Source organism: Hemitrygon akajei, chromosome 30, assembly GCF_048418815.1.
Source record: "Hemitrygon akajei chromosome 30, sHemAka1.3, whole genome shotgun sequence".
NCBI lineage: Eukaryota > Metazoa > Chordata > Chondrichthyes > Myliobatiformes > Dasyatidae > Hemitrygon > Hemitrygon akajei.
The window spans coordinates 24,205,182-24,230,869 of NC_133153.1; the positions used below are offsets into that span (position 1 = coordinate 24,205,182).

The 25,688-nt window shown below is 43.0% G+C and overlaps 1 protein-coding gene across 2 annotated transcripts in view; it reads left to right on the forward strand.

Moving 5' to 3' along the window:
• myo5c (myosin VC) overlaps nt 1-25,688 on the forward strand; it is a 124,546-nt gene that overhangs the window by 9,239 nt on the left and 89,619 nt on the right. For both annotated transcript variants that reach the window (XM_073033138.1, XM_073033137.1), the window contains exons 2-4: nt 12,677-12,787; nt 24,458-24,629; nt 24,718-24,862. In XM_073033138.1, coding sequence (XP_072889239.1) covers nt 12,677-12,787; nt 24,458-24,629; nt 24,718-24,862 — 428 coding nt within the window. The remainder of the gene's footprint in view (nt 1-12,676; nt 12,788-24,457; nt 24,630-24,717; nt 24,863-25,688) is intronic.

The window sequence follows — 25,688 nt, forward strand, 5'->3', positions numbered from 1 at the left end:
ATATTGTACAAATGGTTAATGCCCTGCAAGATTAAATCTTCCTTGTTCAAGTTCCATGATGGGAATAAAACATAAATACCCTGCAATTTTAACATTAAATTATTTTCTTTCCTTTCCTGTTTTTATGGAGGGTATTTGACCTGAAGTGTTACTGCTGAGGTGGTACAGTAGCATAATGGTTAGCGCAGTCGTTTTACAGCACCAGTGATCACCATCTGGGGTTTGACCACGTGGGTTTCCTCTGGGTGCCCCAGTTTACTCCCACGTTTCAAAGATGTATGGTTTAGTGAAGCCCACGGTACGGATTTGGGGACGGGGGAGAGAGTTTGGGTACAGCTGGGTGGTGATGGTGGTGGAGGCTTGCGGTTTATACTGGGAGTGACCAGAGGAAGGGCTATGGGTGTTTGGGTGAGCATCGTATGCACTAGGGTGTGGGAGATAGCTGGGGAGGGGCTTACCTGAAAGGGTAAATGAGTTAAGGCTCCCAGGACTGACTGGAAGGCCCCTTTAAGTTGCCTGGAACCAGACCGTGGAGGCTGATTGTCTGCTTGCCTCTGAAGGAGTGAATAACAGATCATTCCAAAGAAATGGAAATCCCAGTCATGCTATCCAGACGCTGTGAGTCGAGGATGCTTCATTGAAAACTAGGCAGCAAGTCCCAGGATTTCATCATCAGCATCATTACATACCGTGTCATGACATAGATGATCATGGTCTTTCCATGACCATGATTGTTGCTGGCAAATTCCACAGAAGTGCTTTGCCATTGCCACCTTCTGGGCAGTGTCTTTACAAGATGATGACCCCAGTACTCTTCAGCTTGGCGTCTGCTTGGCGTCAGTGGTCGCATTACCAGGAGTTGTAATAATCACTGGCTGCTCGTGCGACCGTCCACCACCTGCTCCCCTGGCTTCACGTGACCCTGATCAGGGGACTAAGCAAAAACTTTTTGGCGGGCTGCAGTCATAACGATCTCTTGGGACTTGGCAGGGGCAATAAAAAGAAGCGAAGTGCAAGTAGAGCAGCCGCTGTTGGAGTGGACAGTGTTAGAGCAGCCCGGCTTTGGCTCAGCAGCTGTTGGTGAGAACAGATGCAGAGTGGAACTTCAGCTTGAGAAGATAGAGGCACAACAAGTGTAGGCAGCAAGTTACTTAAGCGGTGAAATGCTCCTCCTGTGAGATGTGGGATTTCAGGGTACCTAACTGTCTCCCTGTTAACTACCGGTACATCTGCAGGAAGTGCATTCAACTCCAGCTCCTGACTGACAAAGTCAAGGAACTGCAGCCGGAAGTCCTCAGAACCATCTGGGAGGCTGAAAACCTCATGGATGAGACTTCTTCTGAGGTGGTCACACCCAGAGTGCAGGCTTCAGATAGCAGATGGGTGACCACCAGAGAAGAAAGGGGGTAAGCAGTCAATGCAAGTTTCCCCTGAGGCAATTTCCCTCAGTATACCTTTTTTGGATGCTGCTGGGGGTGATGACCTATCAGCCGTAACAGGTGCAGCCAGGCCAGTGGTATTGTGGCCAGCTCTGAGGTTCAGCAGGGGAGGGGAAAGTCAGGCAGAGCTGTAGTCATACAAGACACAATAGTTAAGGGACGAAAGTGATTCCAGGATGTTGTGCAGCCTCCCAAGTGCTAGGTTCCAGGATGTCTCAGAAGATTCTCAAGAGGGGGGTGAGCAGCCAAAGGTCATGGTGTTCATTGTCACCAATGAGGTAGGTAGAAAGCGGAAAGCGATCCTGTGCAGTGAGTATATGGAGTTAAGGAAGAGGCTGAAGAGCAGGATCTCCAAGGTAGTCATCTCTGGATTACTTCCAGAATCAAGTACCAGTTCGGGCAGGAATAGGATGGTAGTGGTTGAGTGAGTGGTGAATGAGTGGTTGAGGAAGTGATGCTGGGGCAGGATTTCAGATTTCAGGATCTTTTCTGGGGAATATGTGACCTGTATAAAAAGAATGGGCTAGATGTGAACCAATATCCTTGTGGTCAAGTAGGGCTGAGGATGGGGCAGTTGGTATGCAAGTTGATTCAGTGTGTAGCGAGACTGTGAGGAAGGACAGACAGATAATCAAGCAAAATGGCAGTCAGTGGGATGAGGTGGAGTGTAACATTGAGGCAAAATCAAAAAAGATGATGAATACTGGACTGAAGGTGTATATTTGAATGCACACAATATACGGAATAAGGTAAATGATGTTATAGCACAGTTAGAGATTGGCAGGTTTGACATCATGGGCATCACTGAGCTGTGGCTAAAAGAAGATCATGGTTGGGAGCTTAACTTCCAAGGATACACATTGTATCGAAAGGACAGGCAGATTGGCAGAGGGGGTGAGGCAGGTCTGTGGATAAGAAATGAACACAAATCCTTAGAAAGAGGTGACATAAGACACAGTAAAAAGACCCTGATGGGAGTTATATTCAGACCTCCAAATATAAATTAGAGTGGGAGATAAAAAGGCATGTCCTTTTCGAATAGCTTGTGGCTGAGCCCATTAGGGGAAAGGCAATTCTGGATTGGGTGTTGTATAATGAACCAGTTTTGATGAGGGAGTTTAAGGTAAAGGAACCTTAAAGAGACAGTGGTCGTAATATGATAGAATTCACCCTGCAGTTTGAGAGGGAGCGATGAAGTTGGATGTATCAGTAATATAGTGGAGTAAGAGGAATTACAGAGGCATGAGAGAGGAGCTGGCAGAAGTTGATTGGAAGGGGACACTATCAGGGATGATGGAAGAATAACAATGGATGCAGTTTCTGGGGGAAATTCAGAAGGTGCAGGATAGATGTATTTCAAAGATGAAGTATTCTAAAGGAAGGATGAGGCAACCATGGCTGACAGGGGAAATCAAAGACAGCATAAAAGCAAAACAGAGGGCAAATAATACAGGAAAAATTAGTGGGTTAGGAAACCAAACTGGTGTTAAGGACATTTCAAACCCAACAGAAGGCAACTAAAAAAGCCATGGGGAGAGGAGAGTTGAAATATGCAGGTAAGATATCCAATAATAAAAAAGAGGATACTGAAAGAATTTTTAGATACATAAATACTGAAAGAGGCGAGAGTAGATATCAGACTGCTGTAAAATGACACTGGAGGGATAGTAATGGGGAACAAAAAAAATGGCAGACGAGCTTAATAAGTATTTTGCATTAGTTTTCACTGTAGAAGACACAAGCAGTATGTCAGAAATTTGAGAATGTTGGAGTTGAGGCAAGGTGTTTGGGAAGCTGAGAGTTCTTGAAGGGAGATAGTTATCTGGACAAGATAGACTACAGCTCTGGGTTCTGAAAGAGGCTGAAGAGGTTGTGGAAACATCAGTAATAATCTGTCCAGAATCTCTAGATTCTGGAATGGTTCTGGAGGACTGGAGTATTGCAAATGTCATTTCACTCTTTAAGGAGTGATGGAGGCAGAAGAAAGGGAATTATAAGATCATAAGACCATAAGATATAGGAGCAGAATTAGGCCTTTTGGCCCATCGAGTGTACTCTGTCATTTCATCATGGCTGATCCATTTTCCCTCTGAGCCCCAATCTCCCTTTATCCTTTCATGACCTGACCAGTTAAGAATCTGTCAACCTCTGCCTTACTGTACATAAAGACTTGGTCTCCACAGCTGCCGGTGGCTAAGAGTTCCACAGATTAACCACTCTCTAGCTAAAGGAATTCCTTCTCATCTCTGTTCTGTAAGGACACCCCTTTATTCTGGGGCTGTGTCCTCTGTCTTAGACTCTCCCACCATTGAAAATATCCCCTCGACATCCACCCTATCAAAGCTTTTCACCATTTGATCGGTTTCAATGAGATTACCCCTCATTCTTCTAAATTCCAGTGAATACAGGTCCAGAGCCATCAAATGCTCTTCATATGACAAGCTGTTCAATTCTGAATCATTTTCATGAACTTCCTTTGAACCCTCTCCTGTTTCAGCACATCCTTTCTAAGTTAAAGGGCCCAAAACTGCTCACAATACCCCTAGAAACCAGTTAGCATGACTTCAGTGGTTGGGAAGCTGATGGAGTCCATTATTAAGGGTGAGGATGATAAAGTAGGCCAAAGTCAGAATGGTTTCCTTAAAGGGAAGTCTTACCTGAAAAATCTGTTGGAATTCTTTGAGTAAATAATAGGCAAGATAGACAAAGGAGAGTCAGTGGATGTTGTTTACTTGGAATTTCAGAAAGCTACAGATGAGGCTGCTTAACAAGATGAGAGCCCATGGTATTCAAGGAAAAGATACTAGCTTCGATGGAAGATTGGCTGACTGGCAGGAGGCAAAATGTGGGAATAAAGTGGGAATAAATTCCCATGGCTGCCAGTGGCTGGTGGTGTTCTGTTGCCTCCAGTATTGGGACTGCTTCTTTTCACATTATATATCAATGATTTGGATGATGGCATTGATAACTTTGTGGCCAAGTTTACAGACAATAGAAAGATAGGTGGAGAGGCAGGTAGTTTTGAGGTAGCAGAGAGTCTGCCGAAGGACTTGGGTGGATTGGAAGAATGGGCAAACAAATGGCAGATGGAATATAGTAAAGCGTATCGTCATGCACTTTGGTAGAAGGAATAATGGGATAGACTATTTTCTAAACGGAGAAAATTCAAACATCAGAGGGGCAAGGAGACTTTGGTGTCCTTGTGCAGGATTAAGGTTAGTGTGCAAGCTGAGTTTGGTTGTAAAGAAGGGAAATGCATTCATTTTGATAGGTGTAGACGATAAGAGCAGGGATGTGATCCTGAGGCTTTATAAGGCATTGGTCAGACCGTACTTGGAGTATTGTGAGCAGTTTTGTGGCCCTTACCTTTCAAACCTCGCGCTGCCTCACCAACGAATTACTCTTCACGATGATTGCAGCCCTCCAAAATTGTTTCTGTTGTATGTAGAGTCAATGGTTCATGCGCTTCTTAGTCAAGTTCCATGATGGGAATAAAAAACATTAAAAATGGCCCTAAGATCGTCAGTTGGCCTGCTTTGGTCCAGCCTAGCTCTGGCTCACAGTGGATCGGGGAGTCTGATGCAGGCATGCTAACTCCCTGAGTTCACTTTAATAGCAGTGAGCGTCTGAATGGTTTGAAGATAAAAATTATATTACACCTATAAAAAGATAATGCACTGAAAACTGCTTGAAGCGGTTAAATAGACTTTAACTTCGGAAAAGCGCGTTCTTGCCCTTTATTGTGCAGCTATTGAATTCACTGGCTGCTGTATCTACACCAGGTCCAAGAACCTGAAAAGTGTGCAGATGTCCACTGCCCCGGTGAACTCCATTTGGAGTCGTCTGGCACTGCCCAGGTGCCCTGGGACAACACTTGATTGAGCTGGAAGACTGTATTTCAGCTTGTACTTGAAAATTTCTTTGCACCAGTACTTCAGAGTCAGTCAACGTATTCAAGCAGAGACTTTTTAAATGTGGGCTATTTAATAGCTTTCTTTCATGTATCTATATCTATTGATTTAATATTGTTAGTTACTCTACTTTTGGCCCTCGAATGCAAGGCAAACTTTAAAATACAGGCAATTAATAAAATTCAAATTAGTCTTTGACTCCTCAAACTCCAGTAAGTGAAATAATGGTTTAAGGAATGCATTGTCTGGTGTCTGACGTGTACGTAATGTCACCTGATTCATTTCAAATGAACCGAGTGTAAAGATAAGCAAGTCGCCAGCTGTTGTCTCTCTCTACCTCTCCCTGGCCTCCTCTTTTTATTTGAACAGTAACCATGGCAATGCATGGACATTACTATTACACCAGGGCTGTCCTCATAAATCTCAATACAAGTTTAAATTGTGGTTAGTTCTTTGTCACTAACGTCCAGAAATAATTTGTTCTATGAATTTCTTTGAGGAATTTTGGTGCAGCAGTCTTGGGGGCAGATGCAGAGTGAGACCTGTTGGATGGGCCTTGATCCAAATGCTGATTAATTTAATTTGAATTGAATTGACTTTATACTTAACAACCTTCATGTACATGAGGAGTAAAACTCATTACGTTACGTCTCCGTCTAAATGTGCAATGTGCAATTTATAGTAATTTATAATAAATAGTATACACAACAGGACAGTCAATATGACAGAAATACAATTGTATCAACATGAATTAATCAGTCTGATGGCCTGGTGGAAGAAGCTGTCCCAGAGCCTGTTGGTCCTGGCTTTTATGCTGCAATACCATTTCCTGGACAGTAGCAGCTGGAACAGTTTGTGGTTGGGGTGACTCAGGTCCCCAGTGATCCTTCGGGCCCTTTTTACATACCTGTCTTTGTAAATGTCCTGAATAGTGGGAAGTTCACATCTACAGATGCGCTGGGCTGTCTGCAGCACTCTCTGAAGAGTTCTGCGATTGAGGGAAGTACAGTTCCCATACCAGGCAGTGATGCAGCCAGTCAGGATGCTCTCAATTGTGCCCCTGTAGAAAGTTTTTAGGATTTGGGGGCCCATAACAAACTTCTTCAACCGTCTGAGGTGAAAGACCACATGAGATCCTCGGTGATGTGGATGCCGAGGAACTTAAAGCTGTTCACCCTCTCAACCCCAGATCCATTGATGTCAATAGGTGTCAGCCTGTCTCCATTCCTCCTGTAATCCGCAACCAGCTCCTTTGTTTCTGCGACATTGAGGGAGAGGTTGTTTTCTTGACACCACTGTGTCAGGGTGATGACTTCTTCTCTGTAGGCGGCCTCATTATTATTTGAGATTTGGCCAATCAGTGTAGTGTCGTCAGCAAATTTAATTGGCAGATTGGAGCTGTGGGTGGCAACACAGTCATGGGTATATAGAGAGTAAAGGAGGGGGCTTAGGACACAGCCCTGAGGAGCACCTGTGTTGAGGGTCAGAGGGGCAGAGGTGAGGGAGTCCAGGATTCAGCTACACAAGGTGGGGTGAAGGCCGAGGTTTCTGAGCTTCTTGTCAAGCCTGGATGGAATCATGGTGTTGAATGCTGAACTGTAGTCCAAGAACAGCATTCTCACATAAGCATCCTTCTCCAGATGTGTAAGGACAATGTGTAGAGCTGTGGCTATTACATCGTCTGTCGATCGGTTGTGTTGATAGGTGAATTGTAGGGGGCCCAGTGTGGGTGGCAGCGTGCTGCAGATGTAGTGCTAGACCAGCCTCTCAAAGCAGTTGCTTATTATTGAGGTCAGTGCGACAGGACGCCACTCGTTCAGACACGTTACCTTGGTCTTTTTGGGTACAGGAACAATGGTGGATGTTTTGAAGCAGGAGGGCACTCTACTCTGGAAGAGGGAGAGATTAAAAACATCTGTAATCACACCTGCCAGTTGTGCCGCGCACACTATGAGAACCCGCCCTGGGATGCCATCCGGTGCTGCAGCCTTGCAATTGTCCTCTCTTTGGAAGCATCTGCGTACTTCAGCCTCAGAGTCTCTTCGGTGGCTCTCCTCAGGGATTCAGTGTTGCCAACATCGAACCGAGTGTAAAAAAGATATAGCTCATCTGGAGAGAGGCAGTGATGTTAGAAACTCCACAGCGTTTAGCTTTGAAGACTGCAGTGGTGTACAGACTTTGCCATGAGCTGTGTGTGTGGTTGGTGGAGAGTTGTGTCTGGATCTTGTCCCTGTATTGTTGTTTCGCTGCCATGATGGCTGTGCGCAGATCGTCGCTGCATTTCTTGGGTTCCTGTTGGTCACCGGCAGCGTGAGCTCTGTGTCGCGTGTTAAGTGCTGCTCACACGGAACTGCTGATCCCGGGTTTCCGGTTTGGATAGACCCTGACCGATTTCCGGAGGACACCATCCTCGATGCACTTCCAGATGAAACTCGTGACCCCTTCCGTGAACTCGGAGACAGCCTCATCATGGAAGACATTCCAGTTGATTCTATTAATTGTAGTCATTAGACATGTGAGCAGCACCATGATGTGCAAAATAAAATTGAGATAATTTATTTTATTGCTTATCTATATATCTCTTAAATACAGAAGGAAGCATTGTGTGTAGAACATGGGAAGTAACCCATTCTTGGAAAAGCAGAAAGGCTCGTTTCATACTCACTGTTGTATGAACAATGTATGTACTACTCATACATTCCTTAAGGAGGGTTCATTCAAGGTACTGAAAAGTATTTCAGACTGCCACAGGTATATGGGCAGGTATGAGAATAAAATCAATATTAATGTATTAATTATATTCTCACAGAGAATATTCTTGTTCTCTGTGGATGGCCATCAATTCACAGTGCCAAGAAATGTAGAGAACAGAACTAACCATGGCTTTTCAACCTAGCAAAGCCTTCATCTTCATCATCTGAGAGAGTTTATAAAAACCCTTCTCAAATTTGGCTGGGCTCCACTGTTGCTTATATTATACACCAGCTGCATAATCACACGCAACTTATAATGCTAGTGAGTGGGTCCACAACAAACACTGTCAGAGTGCTGACTGGAATCAAGTAAGGCACGATCACACCTCTCAATCTTCCTTGCTGCAGCAGGTCTCCTCACTTCCAACGAAGTTCATCCCAAGGTGAGTGGAAGCTTGTCGTCCTTTATTATCTTCACTCCGGAGTCAAGTTTGCCCCAACCCCAGTCACTGAATGATGAGTCTCAAATGACGCTTCAGACCACGTTCATAAGCAAGGTGTTGTTGATTACTTCACTGAAATATACAAGACAAATGGCCACTATGTTATACTTCCTGAAGGCAGTTATCTTCCTCCAACAGAAGAAACTTCTGTTATTGCAACTTACTCACTATCCCCCTCTTCAACAATCATGAACAAGTGAAATACTTTCTCTATCTCGGAAGACTCCTCAGCAAAGCCAAACATTGAGGATGAAATTTAGCAAAGCCCAGATTTGTTGGCCAGCACAGGCTTTGGCCAATTAAGAAAAAGAGAGTCCGGAGACCAAGAACTGCACCTGTTTGTAAACACAGACCTGGTGTTCGAGTTCAGGAGAATCGTATTGAGGTGAGTAATAAATCAACCGTGAGAGAATGGCTGGGCAGACTTGATGGGCCGAATGGCCTAATTCTGCTTCTGTGTCTTATCGTCTGTGCAGTAAAACCTGATGCTGCCTCGAAATCACCTTGTGCATGAGTTAAGGTGATCTGAACACATCCCATCCCCAGCAGGTCCCTAACTCTCCTCCTATTAAAATCAAACCTTTATTCTTTGGACTGTCAAATTCTTATTCATATGCTGAGAGTTATTAAATGGGAATTTTGCTGAATGACTAATGTGGTTGATATGCAAAAAGTCCCGTCACTGTATCTTGGCATCGACTGATTCTTTATCAAAGCTACAAGGTACCATAAAACCCATCTATTTAAGATAAATAATGTGGTGCTATTAATGAATGATGAATGACACTAGGGAAATTAATATTAAGACCTTGACAGAAACTTCCCATGCCCTTTCTCATTGTCCTGATATTTAATATCATGCTAAATTGTTAATTAAGAGAGTGAATGAGATTCTTTTTGATGGATGGTGAAATTGGGAGCCAATGAGTAATTAGAACGGCAGGCAAGTTCAGGAAGGTGGGCAGATTATATGATACTTCAACAACTAAATAATCTTTGCATGTTAAATATAAACATTGTTAGTTCTGGATTTATGCTCCAGCCTTAATTTAAGAGTGCATGGAGCTCATGATTAAAAAAAAGCTAACACTGGATACGTTCCAATGCCCAAATTCAGTCTCAGCAGTTAATGAAGTAGCTGGCAGTAGTTGGTCTCAGACGCCAACTAAAGATTTTTTTTGTTGCAGGTTAGCATCAAATATCTTAATGCTGCTACTTAGATATTTAGAATATATCAGCTATACCAATTGGTGGAGGTTCAGAAATTCAGTGTCAAAAATGAGGACATCAGTTTTTTGCTGATTCAAGAAGCTGAGTGACTGACTTTGGAAATGTTATGATTGCATTGTAAATTATCTGCTAATGGTTTTTTAAAAAAGTTGAAGAAGGTGTCACAGTGAGAATGGATAGTATATGTAGTACCTGCTGGTGTAGCTAAAGGGGAGTTGGGCTCTGGTGGGGGAGGTGGATTGAAGAATCTCTAAGTAATCTGAATTTCTTGCATTTGGCAGGGAAATAATGGATAGTGAATCTACTGATATAAATTCCAATTCCTGTAACTGTTTAGTATTAACTCTCTGATAGAGTGCATTCTCAGCACACAAGACATCCTGTTTTTACAGAGACTAAGGGGAACTGATAACATAAAATATAGAAGCAAATTTTAAGGAACACCAACAATCAGAAGGGATTTGTATTAAAAAAGGGAGTTAACAAGGTTGGTAGGAGAAAAAAAATCATATGTATATTTATATAAGGTGTATGAAGCAAAATGACTGGAATGTCGACAATGTAAGAATATCTGGTTACCCCATAAGCTAAACTGTTACATCATTCTGTTGAGATTAAGAATACAGACTTTTTACTTGCTGGAAGTTGGTTAAGGAAGAGGCCTTAAATGATTACACTGGCTTTTATTTGTATCCTATTGCTTAGTAACAATGCAACATGGCTTTGTGTTTATTTGGCAGCAAAAATACTTTGGACTCTGGCCAAAGAAACCAAATGTACTAAAGCAAAGAACAAGAGACAATCCTAATAGGTTTTCTATGTTTCTAATGCGGGGTCCCAACCCAAAATGTTGACTATCCCATTGCCTTCACAGATGCTCTCTAACCCACTGAGTTCTTCCCTTAGCTTGTTGTGCTCCCAATCCCAGAGTCTGCAGTCACAGAATCAGAATCAGGTTTTCCGATATGATGTGAAATTTGTTGCTTTGGGGCGGCATGGTAGCGCAATCACATTACGGTGCCGGCGATCACCGATGGGGGTCTGATTCCTGCCGTGTCTGTACGGAATTCGTATGTTTTCCCTGTGGCTGCGTGGGTTTCCTTCGAGTGCACCGAATTCCTCCCACAGCCCTAACCAAGGACGTATGGTTAGGGTTAGGGTTAGCAAGTCGCGAGCAAGCTATGTTGGCTCCAGAAGAGTGGTGACCCAGCATAATCATCGCTGATTAAATTTGACGCAAATGATGAGTTTTGTTTTGATGTTTCAAAGTACATGTGACAAAGTAAACATCTTTCACTATAAATTAGAAACATACATAGCACATAAAAAGAACACTAATGAGGTAGAGTTTGGGGATTCGTGAATCATTTGGAAATGTGATGCTGGAGGGGAAAGACCTGTTTCTGAATCATTGAGTGTGGGTCTTGAGGCTGCTGGAATGTAGTACGAAGTATGTCCTATCATTATGTCCTTGATGGTGAGGGTACTTAGTGGTAGTTTTGTATCAATATTTAGCTAATGGCCTAAAAATATAGCCAAGTGGTTTTGAGTACATTTCCGGTTTTTATATAGAATTTGTAGATTAAAAAGTTTTGGTTCTTAACCATCAGAACAACCAATGTGCAGATCACAGCATAAGCTCATGCATTCAGAGGGGTTCCCTGATCAGAAGGAATACAACTCAGAATGATATGTGGTCTGTACTAACCAGTCTATAATCCGCTCTGGCATGTGCACCTTAATTCATTGGATTTGTTTGTTGTTGTCACTTGTTCTGCGCTGTGAGCCATCCAAACAGATCATGCTACACGTCGTTACACAGAGGAAGTAACAATGAAGCAAACTGCTTAATGTAGTAACACCTCGCACTTAATGCTGGTGGAGCGCAGCAGATCCGGCAGCATCTATGGAAATGAATAAACGGTCAACGTTTCAGGCTGAGGCCCTTCTTCAGGACTGGAAAGGAAAGGGGAAGAAACCAGAATGAGAAGATGAGGGGGGGAATGGAGGTTTGCTAGAAGGTGATAGGTGAAGCCAGGTAGGTAACAAAAGTAAAGAGCTGGAGAGTGAGGAATCTGATAGGAGAGGAGAGTGGACCATAGGAAAGATGAAGGGACCCAGGTGGGGGTGATAAGCAGGTGAGAAGAGGTAAGAGGCCAGAGTGGGAATAGAAGAGTGGAGGGGGAGGGACTTTTTACCAGAAGGAGAAATTCATTGCATCAGTTAGGGGGCTACCCAAATGGAATATAAGGTGTTGCTTCTCCACCCTGTGGGTGGCCTCTTCTTAGCATTAGTGGAGGTCTTGGGCCAAATATTGTGTTGCATTTATAGGGGAAGTGTGGGGCAGGGAAATCAATAAAGTGTAAGGCCACTATGAGGAAGAATGGGAAATCAAGAATTCAAGATTTCATTTGTAGCTCGTGAGAGGTTTATCCAAGATCTGATAACAGTGAAACAGTGAGCTACCCTACTGTCTGGTGGGATGTGGTCTCAAGATTATACATCTTCAGTCCAATGGGAGAGGGAAAAGGACATAATATCCCAGGTTGGAGGGGTTCTCGATTATATTATACTTCACTGTTAGGTGACTGCTCTGCCCAGAACCCAGTAAATTGGAGAGAGTTGTGAATACAACTCAGTCCATCACACTAACCAATCTCCTCTCTGATTTACATTTCCCACTGCCTCAGGAAAGCAGCTTCGACAATTAATCAGGCTGCTGCTGTACACAAAGGGAGAGGTAATGACAGGAAATAACTTACACCTGCCCGGAATCTTTAACATAATAATTGACCAAAATGCACTGCAAAGGTAGAAATTAACCTGTTGCAGGCTAAACAAAACATGAAATTTTCCAATCATGTCTCCTGCATTAATACTTTTATTACTCTGTTTAACAGTACAATAGTGTTTGGATTCCCAACCCTGATGAGGTCTGGCAGTCTGCTGAAATCACCAAGGACTACAAGAAGGGATCTGATGAACTACATCTGCAGTTAGAAGATGGCACTGTAAGTTGGCAAAGAAAAATGAGTGTCTTTGTTTTATGTATCTTTTCAAAAGCTTGCCGAATCACTCCATCTGTCTCATTTCTCATTGAAAATTCGTGCCTCGTCTGCAGTGATGTGCTCCTGAGTGACAACATAACCACGGTTATGAATTAGACCTTTCATTCCACTGAACTAATGCCACCTTGTAAAGGAAAATATTGTTGTGCATCTTTCCCATCATGCTCCCCCTCAGTTCTACATCAGGAGGCTGGTGGGATGAGTGTGGGATCCATGGGCTCTGTGGGGTTGGAGTGGGAGGAGCTGGAGGGCGGATAGTTTTTGGCATTCCTCCTGCCATTTATTCAGGGATGAAGTCACATTTGAAGAGTTCCTGAAAATGAAGTGTCCTCCATCCTTGGCTCAGAGGGGTTGGTGGGCCCATCAATGTGTGAACCATTGCTGCTACACCACGCTAAAAAGCCCGTGTGGTATTAAGTGAATTTTTTTCAATCTCTTGCTCGCTTTTTTTGCAATCAGTTATGACCTAACATTACTCGAATTGTTCCACAACACTGACATTTCAATGTTATTTTGGAAGCTCCTTAAAATAATTATTTATCAGGCCTCGAGGTTAATGAACACAAATGCATTGTGTTTTATAAAACAGTGATGAATTGATAAAAACTAATTATAAAACCTCTAGATTTTGTATTGAAATAAGTCTCCTAGTCAATGCTTGGCAAATACTGAATACCTATTAAGTTTCTTTCGAAGTATTTCTAGTACACCTCATTTCTTTGTTCTGACAAGCAGTGACTATGTAGTGTCTGACAGAGCTGCCAAGAGTGTTCATAGCCTACAGACTGACAAGAGTTGTTTGACTTACGTCAAACTAGAATTGAAGTTGCTCATTGAGATGTTGCATTTACACAGTGTGTCAAGAAAGAACAAACTTGTTAAAACTGGAGATAAGCAGTAATGAGTCAGTGTGTGCTTAAAGTAACAGGCAGCTTGTGTCATCCCTCAAAATGCTCATGCCAATTAATTAAGAGGAGGGAGGGAGATTGAAAGTTTGGCTGAGTGGTGCCACAGTGACAACCTCTCACTCAATGTCAGCATGACCAAGGAGCTGACTATTGACATCAGGGGGAGGAAACTGGAGGTCTATGAGCCAGCCCTCATTGGAGGATCAGAGGTGGAGAGGGCTAGCAACTTTAAATTCTTTGGCGTCATCATTTCAGAGGGCCTGTTCTAGGCCCAGCATGTAAGTGCAATTATGAAAAAAGCACGGTAGCACTTCTACTTTCTTAGAAGTTTGCAAAGATTTGGCAGGATATCTGAAACTTTGACTAACTTCTATAAATGTGTGGAGGAGAGTATATTGACTGGCTGCATCATGGCCTGGCATGGGAACACCAATGCCCTTAAACAGAAAATGCTGCACAAAGTAGTGGATATGGCCCAGTCCATCACGGGGTAAAGCCCTCCCCACCACTGAGCACATCTACACAGAGCGCTGTTATAGGAAAACAGCATCCATCATCAGAGACCTCCACCACCCAGGTCGTGTTTGCTTCTCACAGTTGTCATCGGGAAGAAGATACAGGAGCCTCAGGACTCATACCACCTGGTCCAGGAACAGTCACTACCCCTCAACCATCAGGCTCCTGAACTAAAAGAGATAACTTCACTTGCCTTATCATTAAAATATTGCCAAAACCTATGGACTCTCTTTCAAGGATTCTTCATCTCATGCTCTCAATATTTATTGCTTATTTATTAATTATTATTATTATTGTTCTTTTTTTGCATAGTTGTCTTTTGCACACTGGTTGTCTGCTCGGTCGGTGAACTCTTTCATTGACTCTATTATGGTTATTAGATTTATTGAGTGTGTTTGCAAGAAAATGATTCTCAGAGTTGTATGTGGTGCCGTACACAGTACTGTGCAAACGTCTTAGGTACATGTAAAAAAAATTGCAAAGTGAAGATGCTTTCAAAAATAATGACATTAAGTTTCTAAATATCAAAAGATTACTAAAAGGAGCAGTAAACAGTTTTTAGAAAACTGAAATCAAATCAATATTTGGTGTGACCACCCTTCGCCTTTAAAACTGCTTCAATTCATTGTTGTGCAGTTTAATCAGAAATTTGGCTGGTAGGTTATTCCAAGCATCTTGGAGAACTTGTCACAGTTCTTCTGCAGACTTTGGCTGTCTCTTCAGGTAATCCCAGACAGTGTCAATGATGTTGACATCAGAGCTCTATGGAGGCCATATTATGTGAAGCCATATAAAAGATCTTGGGTGTCCAAGGTTTTTGTATAGTACTGTACGTACTTTGGTAGCAAGTTTCCTTTGAACTTTGAATTAAGACAAATTGTGGAACTGTATTCTGAGATTTACATACTGGATTAGAAACTGTTTCAAGCTTTAAATGATATATTAAACAAGCCATATACTGCAAATGAATGCATGATTTGTTGTGACCAGTTCTGCAAGTTCAAAGTTCAAAGTGCATTTATTATCAAAGTATGCATACATCATACAACCTTGAGATTCATCTTCTAACAGACAGCCACAAAGCAAAGAAACCTAAAGAACCCGTAAAAAAGACCATCAAACACCCTTTGTCTGGAGAAGAGAAAAAACAAATTGTGCAAACAGTGAAAGCAAGCATGTAGCATTTGGAATGGATGTGGAGCCCGTGGACATGAAGCCTGGAGCGGGCAACATCCTCATCTCAGCTCAGAGCTGAGTAATGTTGTAGAGCAGTGAGAAGAACTGGTCCGACCCATGCCTTTTCGATCCATCTGGCCTAGCGTTTCAATTGTCCAAATGTCGGGTCGTTCCTCATTCTAGTACCAGGGCCCTGTCACATCACAACGCTATGGACCTGGACCCCGTCACCACATTTCAGCCCTTACCCCGACCTTTCCATATCGGCCTGACGCTTCGATCGATCCAACCTCGCTCTCAGTTTAGGTGGACGGCCTCGAATCTGCCTCCAATCAGCCTTGGATATGTAGTCACCGGGCTTCACCAGAGCTATCTTATGCCAGAAGTTCATGCACATGTTCTTGCATTTTCCCATGACATATAATTAACAGCTGAGCATCCATATCCTACTGAGGTAGAAAATTCCAGAAAACTTCTTAGTTCATGCCAATCTTCTCCCTTACTTTGAGATGTTGACTAGTTCTAGATTCCCAACCAGTATCCATCTCATCAGTACGTCTAAACACGTGAATATATGAAGGGTTCACTGTTATAAGGTAATTTTCCAAAAAAGAGAAAAAACACCTATCACCCCCCCCCCTTTAACTAACTAACTAACTAACTCTCTCTCTCTCGCTCACTCCCCCCCTCCCCCCCCCCCTCAAGGCAGAGATATCCTTCCTTGGTAAGGAAGCACAAACTCCAAGTTTTCCCTCACTGATACTCTTTATAATTGTGATAGGAAGATGTATTTATACTTATAAGGGCAGCACGGTAGCTTAGTGGTTAACGTGGCACTTTTCGAGGTTGGTGATTGGGGTTCAATTCCTGTCCCTGCCTGTAAAGAGTTTGCACGTTCTCCCCATGACCTTGTGGGTTTCCTCTGGGTGCTCTGGTTTCCTCCCACATTGTGTAGGCCTCTGTTAGTCTTGATAGACTATGGGGAGCACTGGCAGTTGCCCAAGCTGCAAGTCTCCCCTCTCCACGCCACCAATGTTGTCTAAGGGAAGGGCATTAGGACCCATACAGCTTGGCACCGGTGTCGTCGCAGAGCAATGTGTGGTTAAGTGCCTTGCTCAAAGTCACACACGCAGCCTCAGCCAAGGCTCGAACTAGTGACCTTCAGATAACTAGACTAACGCCTTAACCACTTGGCCACATGCCAACACTCCCACATTGCAAAGACATACGATTAGTATTGGGGTTGGTAAATAGTGGGCATGCTACATCGGCACCAGAACATCATTGGCCGTGGATACAAATGATGCATTTCACTGTATGTTTCGATGTATATGTGACAATAGCGACCCGGGTTCAATTCCCGCCACTGCCTGTAAGGAGTTTGTACATTCTCCCCGTGACCACATGAGTTTCCTCCAGGTTCTTCGGTTTCCTCCCGTAGTCCCGTAGCCTGTTGGTAGGTTAATTGGTCATTGTAAATTGTCCCATGATTAGGCTAGCGTTAAATCGGGGGGCTGCTGGACCATGGCTGGAAGGGCCCTCTCCATGCTGTATTTCAATCAATAAATAAATAACGCTAATCTTTACGCCAAATATTTTGTAAACACCAGCGCATCTTTTAAGACTGTGTTTGTCAGGACGTTCTGCTGCTGGATTCCCCATGGTTTCCAGAGATGGTGTTCCGTTTTGCTGAGGTCCCCTGCCAGGTTAAAGTTGATACTGGATTCATAACCCACTTATTTGATGAAGTCATATTGTAGGGATGTGGAGAAAATAGTAAAGGAAATGCCAACCTTTCTTTATTTCAGTTCTGGTGGATTTTCTTTTTGGTTTTCTTTACTTCTTGATAATTTAATGTTGATTATTTTTAAATCTGTTTTTGAATGTGGAGTTTCCAGTCAAGCAAGTTTTTCGGCTTCCTTGCTGTCTGTGAATTGGCAGAAGTCTTTCATGTGGACAGAGAATGCAGGAGGGAGGGAACATTTTTCAAATTATTCTAACATTTGTAATAAAGGACAATGTTTGATGTATAATTAATAATTAGACATATTTAAATATGGCTGAACTTATCTTTTGGTTCTCCAAGAGGACCACAAACTTGTCATTGGGTCTGGGGACCCGGAGAGTGATGTTGGCTGGAGTCAGGGCCTTTGGCTCTTGGTAGGGTCACCCACACCATACAGGTCAAAGGGTAAAGGTCAGACAAGAGTGGTCCACAGGTCCATCAGGCTAACAACCCCGACTGGTCAAAAAAATAACTGTAACAGAAACAGCAGTGAAGAATCCTTTATCTGTGTGGAACTGAGGACCCCGAATCCACCCCAGGTACAATAGAGAAGATGGCCAAAGGCAGACAGAGATAGAGGAACTTCATTGCTACCCTAAATGCTTGTGGCAGAACGGGCAGTAAGTAAGTAAACCATCCTTTGATAATTTCTCTTTCAAGCCCAGCTCGAAGGTGCAAATTTGTGCGACTTGAATTAGCCCAAGCCGTGCTTATCTTATTGTGGAATACTTTGACAACACACACAAAATGCTGGTGGAACACAGCAGGCCAGGCAGCATCTATAGGGAGAAGCACTGTCGACGTTTCGGGCCGAGACCCTTCATCAGTGCTTCTCCTTATAGATGCTGCCTGGCCTGCTGTGTTCCACCAGCACTTTGTGTGTGTTGTTGTTTGAATTTCCAGCATCTGCAGATTTCCTCACGTTTGCTCGTGGAATACTTAGAACAGTTTTTATTTTGGTCCTGCTTGAATCCCCACTCACTCCATCCTTTTACCAATACACTGATCAACTACAGTACGTTGCTGCTTCACACAATCACACAGGACTCAAATTTCAGTGTTGTTGCTGACAATTTCCACCGCGCTTCCACCTTCGCTGTCTATCGCTGACTCTTCCCTCCCATTTCTGGGCATTCCTATCTCAGTTGCAGGAGATGGGCCAGCCACAAGCAACCATTACAAGCCGAAAACCTCCAGCAACTACCTTGACTGTACACCCTTCCACCTCATCGTCAGTGAGGATTCCTTTACTTTCTCCCAGTTCCTTGTAGCGTGACATTTTACAGTGCCAATGATTGTTCCGAAGCTCGGTGTTCAATTCCAGTGCTGTCTGTAAGGAGCTTGTATCGTTCCCCGTGAATGTGTGGGTTCCCTCCGGGTGTTCCGGGTTCCTTCCACATCCCAAAGTTGTAACTTGCTGAGGGGAGTAAAGTTGCGTGCATGCAACATTGACACTGGAAGCATAGCTACACTATGACCCTGCACTCTGCGCCGGTCATTCTTGCAAACCACGCACGTCGCTGTATGTTTTGATGTACAAGTGACAAATAAAAGCTCATCTTTAATCTTAATTATTGCACGTGCTCTGATGACGCTTTCCAGGCAAGTGCTTGTGAAATAGCTTCCCTCTTTCTGAACCACGGCTTCCTGAGTGCCATAATGGTCTTCGCCTTTGGTTGCATCTCATCTATTTCCTGGACCTCTGTTCTCAGCTGCCCCTCTTCTTGGACAGAACCCTGCTGGGCCTCTCCTTCCATCATCAACCTTGTCGCTCAATGAGTCACACTTCACAATTTCCAATAGCTCCAACAAGGGTCCACCACAGGCCGCATCTTCCCCTCCCCCTTCCAACACGTTGACTACTCCCCTCTCTTTGCGACTCTCTGGCCTGCTGCTTTGCCCCCCCCTCCCCCCACCTACTTCTCTTGTGGCTATTTTAAGTGCAACTGTGGAACTTGCACGACCTCTTCCCATCCCAACACCCAGAGATGCAGGCGGTCTTTCCAGTTGAAGCAATAATTCCGATCTGGTGTTGGTGCTCCTGGTGTTCTCGGTGTGGTCTGCTCTACACTGGAGAAACCACGAGAGCATCGGGCAATAGCTTTGCAGAGCACATACAGTCATGTGCTGGAGGCTAGAGGCTGCAGAAGATATCCTGCCCTGGGGTTAGAGGAAGGTTTATGTGTGTGGGAGGGAGGAAGGGATGGGGCTCGATTTGCTGTTGTCGTGTTGTGTGCTGTTCTGCTGAGCATTGTGGTTATGCTGTGATGGTGCTGTATTGTATAGCAGTGCTTGCAGGCTGCCCCCAGGGCATCCTTGGGTGCGCTGGTTGTTGATGTAAGCACCGCGTCTCACTGTAAATTTCGATGTACCTGTGATAAACAAACTTGACTCTTGATCTTGAGTGAGCCGGGCATCCTGTTGCCCGCCATGAACACTCCAATTTATCCATCCACATGCTTGAGGACCAGCATCTCATCTTTCATCTGGGCACGTTGCTGCCTTCCGGACTCGGGGTTCGGCAGCTTCTCTCTGTCAGAACTGGTGACATCTAAGAGTAAGTCACTCTTATGTGTATTAGCTTGGAGTTTCCTCTCCTCTTCCTTCAGCCTAATCTGGTGCACAGAATCCTCAGCGCTGTTCTTAAAACACCTTATCCTTTATTTGTACGAACACCCATTAGTACATTTGCATGGAGGACCTCCACAACTGAACTCCAAGCAACACTGGCTGACCCTCCCACACATATTCCCTCGGTCCCATCCATTCCTCCCCCACAACACAAATATAACTTGTTTTTGACTCTTTCCCACTTCTGATGAATGGTCTTTGACCTGAAATATTAATACTGCTTCTCTTTCACAGATGCTGCATGAACAGTAAAGTATTTCAGCATTTCCCATATTATTTAAATTCTGCTTTTATCTTTTTATAGTAAGGAATAATTACTCAGCCTTTGGATGAGGTGGCACGTTAGCACAATACTTTGCTTTACCAGCGACTGCGGGTTCAATTCCCACTGCTGTTTGTACGTTCTCCCCGTGACTGTGTGGGTTTCCTCCCACGTCCGAAGACGTACCGGTTGGTGGGTTAATTGGTCTTTATGAATTGTCCCGTGATTAGTCTCAGGTTGCTGGGCAGCACAGCCCAAAGGGGCAGAGGAGCCTGTCCCACACTCTATCTCAATAAATGGATAAACAAAACTTTGTTCTTTTCTTTTTATAATTTTATTCAATAATTGCTTACAAAGTTTGCCATCTGCTTTAGGCATCTAATGGTGTCAAGAGAAAGGACGAACAGTAGGACTAAATTGATGATCTAGCAGCTCACATGAGGATTGGAAGTGATTTTCATTTAATCAGAAACCAGTCTTAAACATGAATAAACCATGAGAGCACAAAATATGAGCTGGCACCAGTGGATTGGAAACCACGTTGAAAGGTTTTGCAGTAAACAAGCAATGCTAAATGATTTTAAAAGTTTACAAGCAATAAGTAACATCATTATCCCTAGATCCAGTGTCACAGTGGTCTAATCTGTATCGGTAAGCACTGTGTCACCCCCACAGGTGATCGGGATCGGGTACAAATGTAGACTCCAGTGCAATCAGGCCCATTGCTTAGAAACGTGAGTGGTCCTCTTGGTCAATATATTTTAAAACTATAAAATAAGACAGTAAAATGTAAAAGTAGTTGCATACTTTTTCAAGGCATGGTACATCTACCAAATTTCCCCTCATTCTCCTTCACTCCAGGGAGTAAAGTCCCAGCCTGGTCAAGCATTCCCTTTAATTTATGGCCTCAAGTCCCAGCAACATCTTTGTAAATTTTATTGGTACTCTTTCAATCTTATATATACTTTCCCCCCAGGGAGATGGCCAGAATTGCACACAATACTCTAAATTAGGCCTCACCAACATCTTGTACAGCTGCAACATAACATCCCAACTCCTCTACTGAGTACTTTGGTTTATAAAGGCCAGTGTGTCATAAACTCTCTTTATGACACCATCTAACTGTGACACAACGTTCATGGTATTATGGATATATATTCCAAGATCCCTGTGTTCTACCACACTCCCCTGTGCCCTACTGTTCACTGTGTAAGATCTACCCGGGTTTGTCCCCCCCCAAAGTGCAACACCTCACACTCATCTGCATTCAATTCCATCTTCCATTTTTCAGCACAGTTATCCAGCTGATGTAGCCTTTGAAAACCTTTCTTGCTGTCTACTACACCTGCAATCTTGGTGTCTTCTGCAAACTTGTGATCCAGTTTATCACATTATCATTCAGATGGTTAATATAGATGACAAACAGCACCAAACCCTGTGGCACATCAGTGGTCACGAGCTTCCAGTCAGAGAAGCAACCATCTATTACCCCTCTCTGGCTCTTCCTGCGGACCAATGTTGAATGCAATTTACAACCTTATTCTAAATGTCAAGTGACTGATGTTAATGTTTCAATGCAGAGTTGTCTATGTGTGCACTCTGATGATGGAATTCATGAAAACCAATTTTGTATTCTATAAAAAAATTGCTTAAATTACTACTTCACCCATGAAAAAAATGTAAGTCATATTATTAATAATTACCTGCATTTTGGAGAAATTGTTAGAACTAAATCCTTTTCAGAAAGGTGTAATATCTAATGTTTACAATATATTTATGAAAATACATTCAGAGGCCTTTTATAAGATTAAAAATGATTGGGAAAGAGAACTTAACTTTACTATCCCTATTGAGAATTGGGATAAAATTCTTCAATTAGTTAATTTATCCTCTATATGTGCTAAACATTCATTGATACAGTTTAAAGTTGTGCACAGGGCTCATATGTCCAAGGATAAATTAGCTCATTTTTATTCCCATATAAATCCTATATGTGACATGTCATTCTGAGATAGCTTCTTTAACTCATATGTTTTGGTCATGTCTGCTTTTGAAAAAATATTGGAAAGACATTTTCGATATTATTTCCACGGTATTGAACATTGATTTACAACCTCATCCTATTACTGCAACCTTTGGTTTACCAATGATGGGGTCAATCCATTTATCTTCTTCTGCTTGTCGGATGATTGCATTTCTTACATTAATGGCTAGAAGATCTATTTTGTTGAATTGGAAAGAAATTAATCCCCCTACCGTATTTCATTGGTTTTCTCAAAATATGTTATGTCTAAATTTGGAGAAAATTAGAAGTGTCGTATATGACCCTTCTATTAAATTTGAAAAGATTTGGAGGCCATTTATTCAATATTTTCACATGATGTAATTTGACCCTGTTCCAATCCTATTTGTTTTTCCGGTTTTGATTTTATATATATATATATATATTGAGAGGATCGGAGTTGGGGACACTGATGATTTTGTAATTTTTTTTATAGATACTATAAACAGCCCATTTTTTTTCTTCTTTCCTTTTTTTTCTTAATAGTTAGTGGTTAGTTTGTTAGTTTAGTTTTTCTTAGGGTATTAATATTTTTTTTTTCTTTTTCTCTTTTCTGTTTTTTCCAACATGAATTATTTAGTTTTTTTTGTTTCGTTTATATGACATTTGTATCATTCATGATTTGGGAAGACTTAACTATATTGTACTTATTGCTTGTGTATCCTTTTATGTTCATTTTAATTTTGTAAGTTTGTAATCCCATTATCTATGTACTAATCTTATCATGTTGATATTAATAAAAAGATTGAAAAAGATGTTAAAAAAAGGTAAATTATGTAAGTGTAGAATCCGTGTCCCCAATTTACCCCCTGTTCGCCTAGGGTGAACCGTGGTTGCCCCACCAATAGTGCAATACTTTGGTGTAAATACGGTGTAATGCCCCCCCCCCATACACGCCCGCAACACAAATATCAGACAATACACCAAAAGCGAGTAAATAATTGCAACTTTATAGTTATTTCTTAGTGATGGGTTAGTAGAAACAGATAACCTAAAGGCGCCAAATCAGTAAGTTTATCAGTTTGTGCACATAATATTTTAATACGTTGGAGCTCACGCCTCCGGTTCCATCCACAATGACCTTCCGAGCCTTCGGCCACCGTCCGAACCGCCGGCGTACAGTATCCGCCACCCTGGAACCGCTGTCCGCTCCCCACACGTCCGTCCTCCTCACTCGCCTCCTGAAAAAGACCACAAACTCCTGCTCAGCTTACACACACAAGATAATATAACTATTCTCCATTGGTTAGTTCCCCCCCCTTATCTGCAGTCATAACCCAAACATTCCAGACACAGAAATCTATCACAGCATTGAATAACATTACAGAGAAGCCATTTTGTTAGCCTGAACAGTTAACACCACAGTTACTGGTACTGAGAGCCCTACATTAGCCTAACGCAAATTGAACTTTGAACAAATTATCTAAGTTGAATATTGTCTATTATTATTATTATTAGTGAATAATTCAATGGTTCAGTATACAACCTGAAATCCTTACTCTTTGCAGACATCCATGAATCAGAGAGAAAAAGCCCCAAAGAATGATTGACAGAAAACCCTAAAGCCGCCTCCCTCCTCCCACACACAAACAGAAGCAAAGCGTCAACACTCCCCCCTCCCCCCACTTGTTCCAGAAAAAAGCATGACCCCACCCAGCAGAAGCAAACCCCCAGAGACCTTTGATGCACCATCAATAACTCACTGAGACGTGAGGCAAGATATCGGCTTTTATTGACTGGAAGAAAGAACAAGCAGCAATTGACCACCATGCTACATCCTGGAGACTGAGGGCCGGGCTCAGGCCTCAATCGCCTTTATACAGGGGTCTGTGGGAGGAGCCACAGGAGCAGTCAGCGGGGGGGGGGGGGGGGGGCGTGTCCAGACAGGTATATGTAGTTCACCACAACTTTGACCAATTGACCCTCACAAACTACTGTCGATCCCAACACTCCGCCATCTCAACAGGCCCTCTGTCTCTCACGAGAGGGAGGGAGGGATATCGCTTCTGCCACAGTGAGAGGCGAGACCAGTAGCTCGCTGCTCTGATGTCACACAGTCTGTAAAGTTGCTTATTTTGAGAATCATCAGACTTCCTGTCACAATTGGGGGAGAGAGAGAGATTGGAAAACAAAGCATTTATTTAGTAAGTGACACATATATTTTTCAGGCTGTCAAGGAATTGACTTCGAAGTACATTTCTTTCGCCATCGTCACGCTGCCCAATGAGTAGGAAGCATGATTTTCTTTCCTTGTTTATTTTGGACGTTGTAGGAACTAATATATCCAGTTGATCCAATCAAGTTGTTTTTACCACCTCTACGGAACCCCGATATACTTGTGGGTGAAAATGACCTCACAGCGCTCAGTTACCTCCACGAGCCCGCAGTTCTGCACAACCTCAAAGTGCGCTTCGTGGATTCCAAACTCATCTACACGTATTGTGGTAAGAAAGAAAATCTCAAAAGATTGTACGTCAGCTTGATGAAAATCTCCAGCATGCAATGTTAACTGTTGTGTCTGATTTATTTTAGGTATTATTCTTGTGGCTATTAACCCGTACAAGGAAGTACCAATCTATGGGGACCCTATCATTTATGCCTACAGTGGGCAGAATATGGGCGATATGGATCCTCATATTTTTGCAGTGGCTGAAGAAGCTTACAAACAAATGGCCAGGTAACAAATGGTTTTCCAAACCGCTGGGTTCAATATGGAAGTCGGATTTGCACCCATGAGTGATGGTTTCACACCTAACATTTTGTGTAAAATTGTAGTTAGAGCCTTACATCATGACAACAGGCACTTCAGCACAACCGCTCCTGTAAGGAGTTTAAATGTTCTCCCCGTGAGCGTGCGGGTTTCCTCCCACAGTCCAAAGCCATTCTGGTGGGTAGGTTAATTGTCCATTGTAAGTTCTCCCATGATTAGGCTAATGTTAAACTGGGGGGTTGTTGGGCAGCACACCTCAAAGGTCAAAGGGCCTATTTTGCCCCGTATCTCAATAAATAAATAACTTGTCCACCCATTTAAACCAGCCCCATTTGCTCACACTTGACCCATGTCTCTCTAAACCTTTCCTTTCTATGTACCTGTCCAAATGTCTTTTAATTATTGTTAGTGTACCTGGCTCAACCACTTCCTCTCTGTTTGTCCCATGTAGTTGTAGAACAAATACTGTATTCCATCAAAATCACTCCACTATAAATACATTTAAATAGAAAGCCTGGCTGTATAAATCAATTACTCCTTCTTTACCATAAGGTGATCCTAAGGAAAGGTCTTTAGTGGAGTCCACAACAATGGGTTGCAAAAGCAGGAAGAAAGAGGCTTTTTGGACCGCTGGATAAGCAGGAGTGGAGTCAGGAGAGGGGAGTTGTGCTCAGCTGGACAAGAGGGGTGGCAAGTCAAGGGCTGCATTGTCTCCAAAGCAGTGGACAGCCTGTTATAATGTTAAAAAAATCAGAACAGAATGTTGCTTATTGTAAAACGCATAGGAAAATGT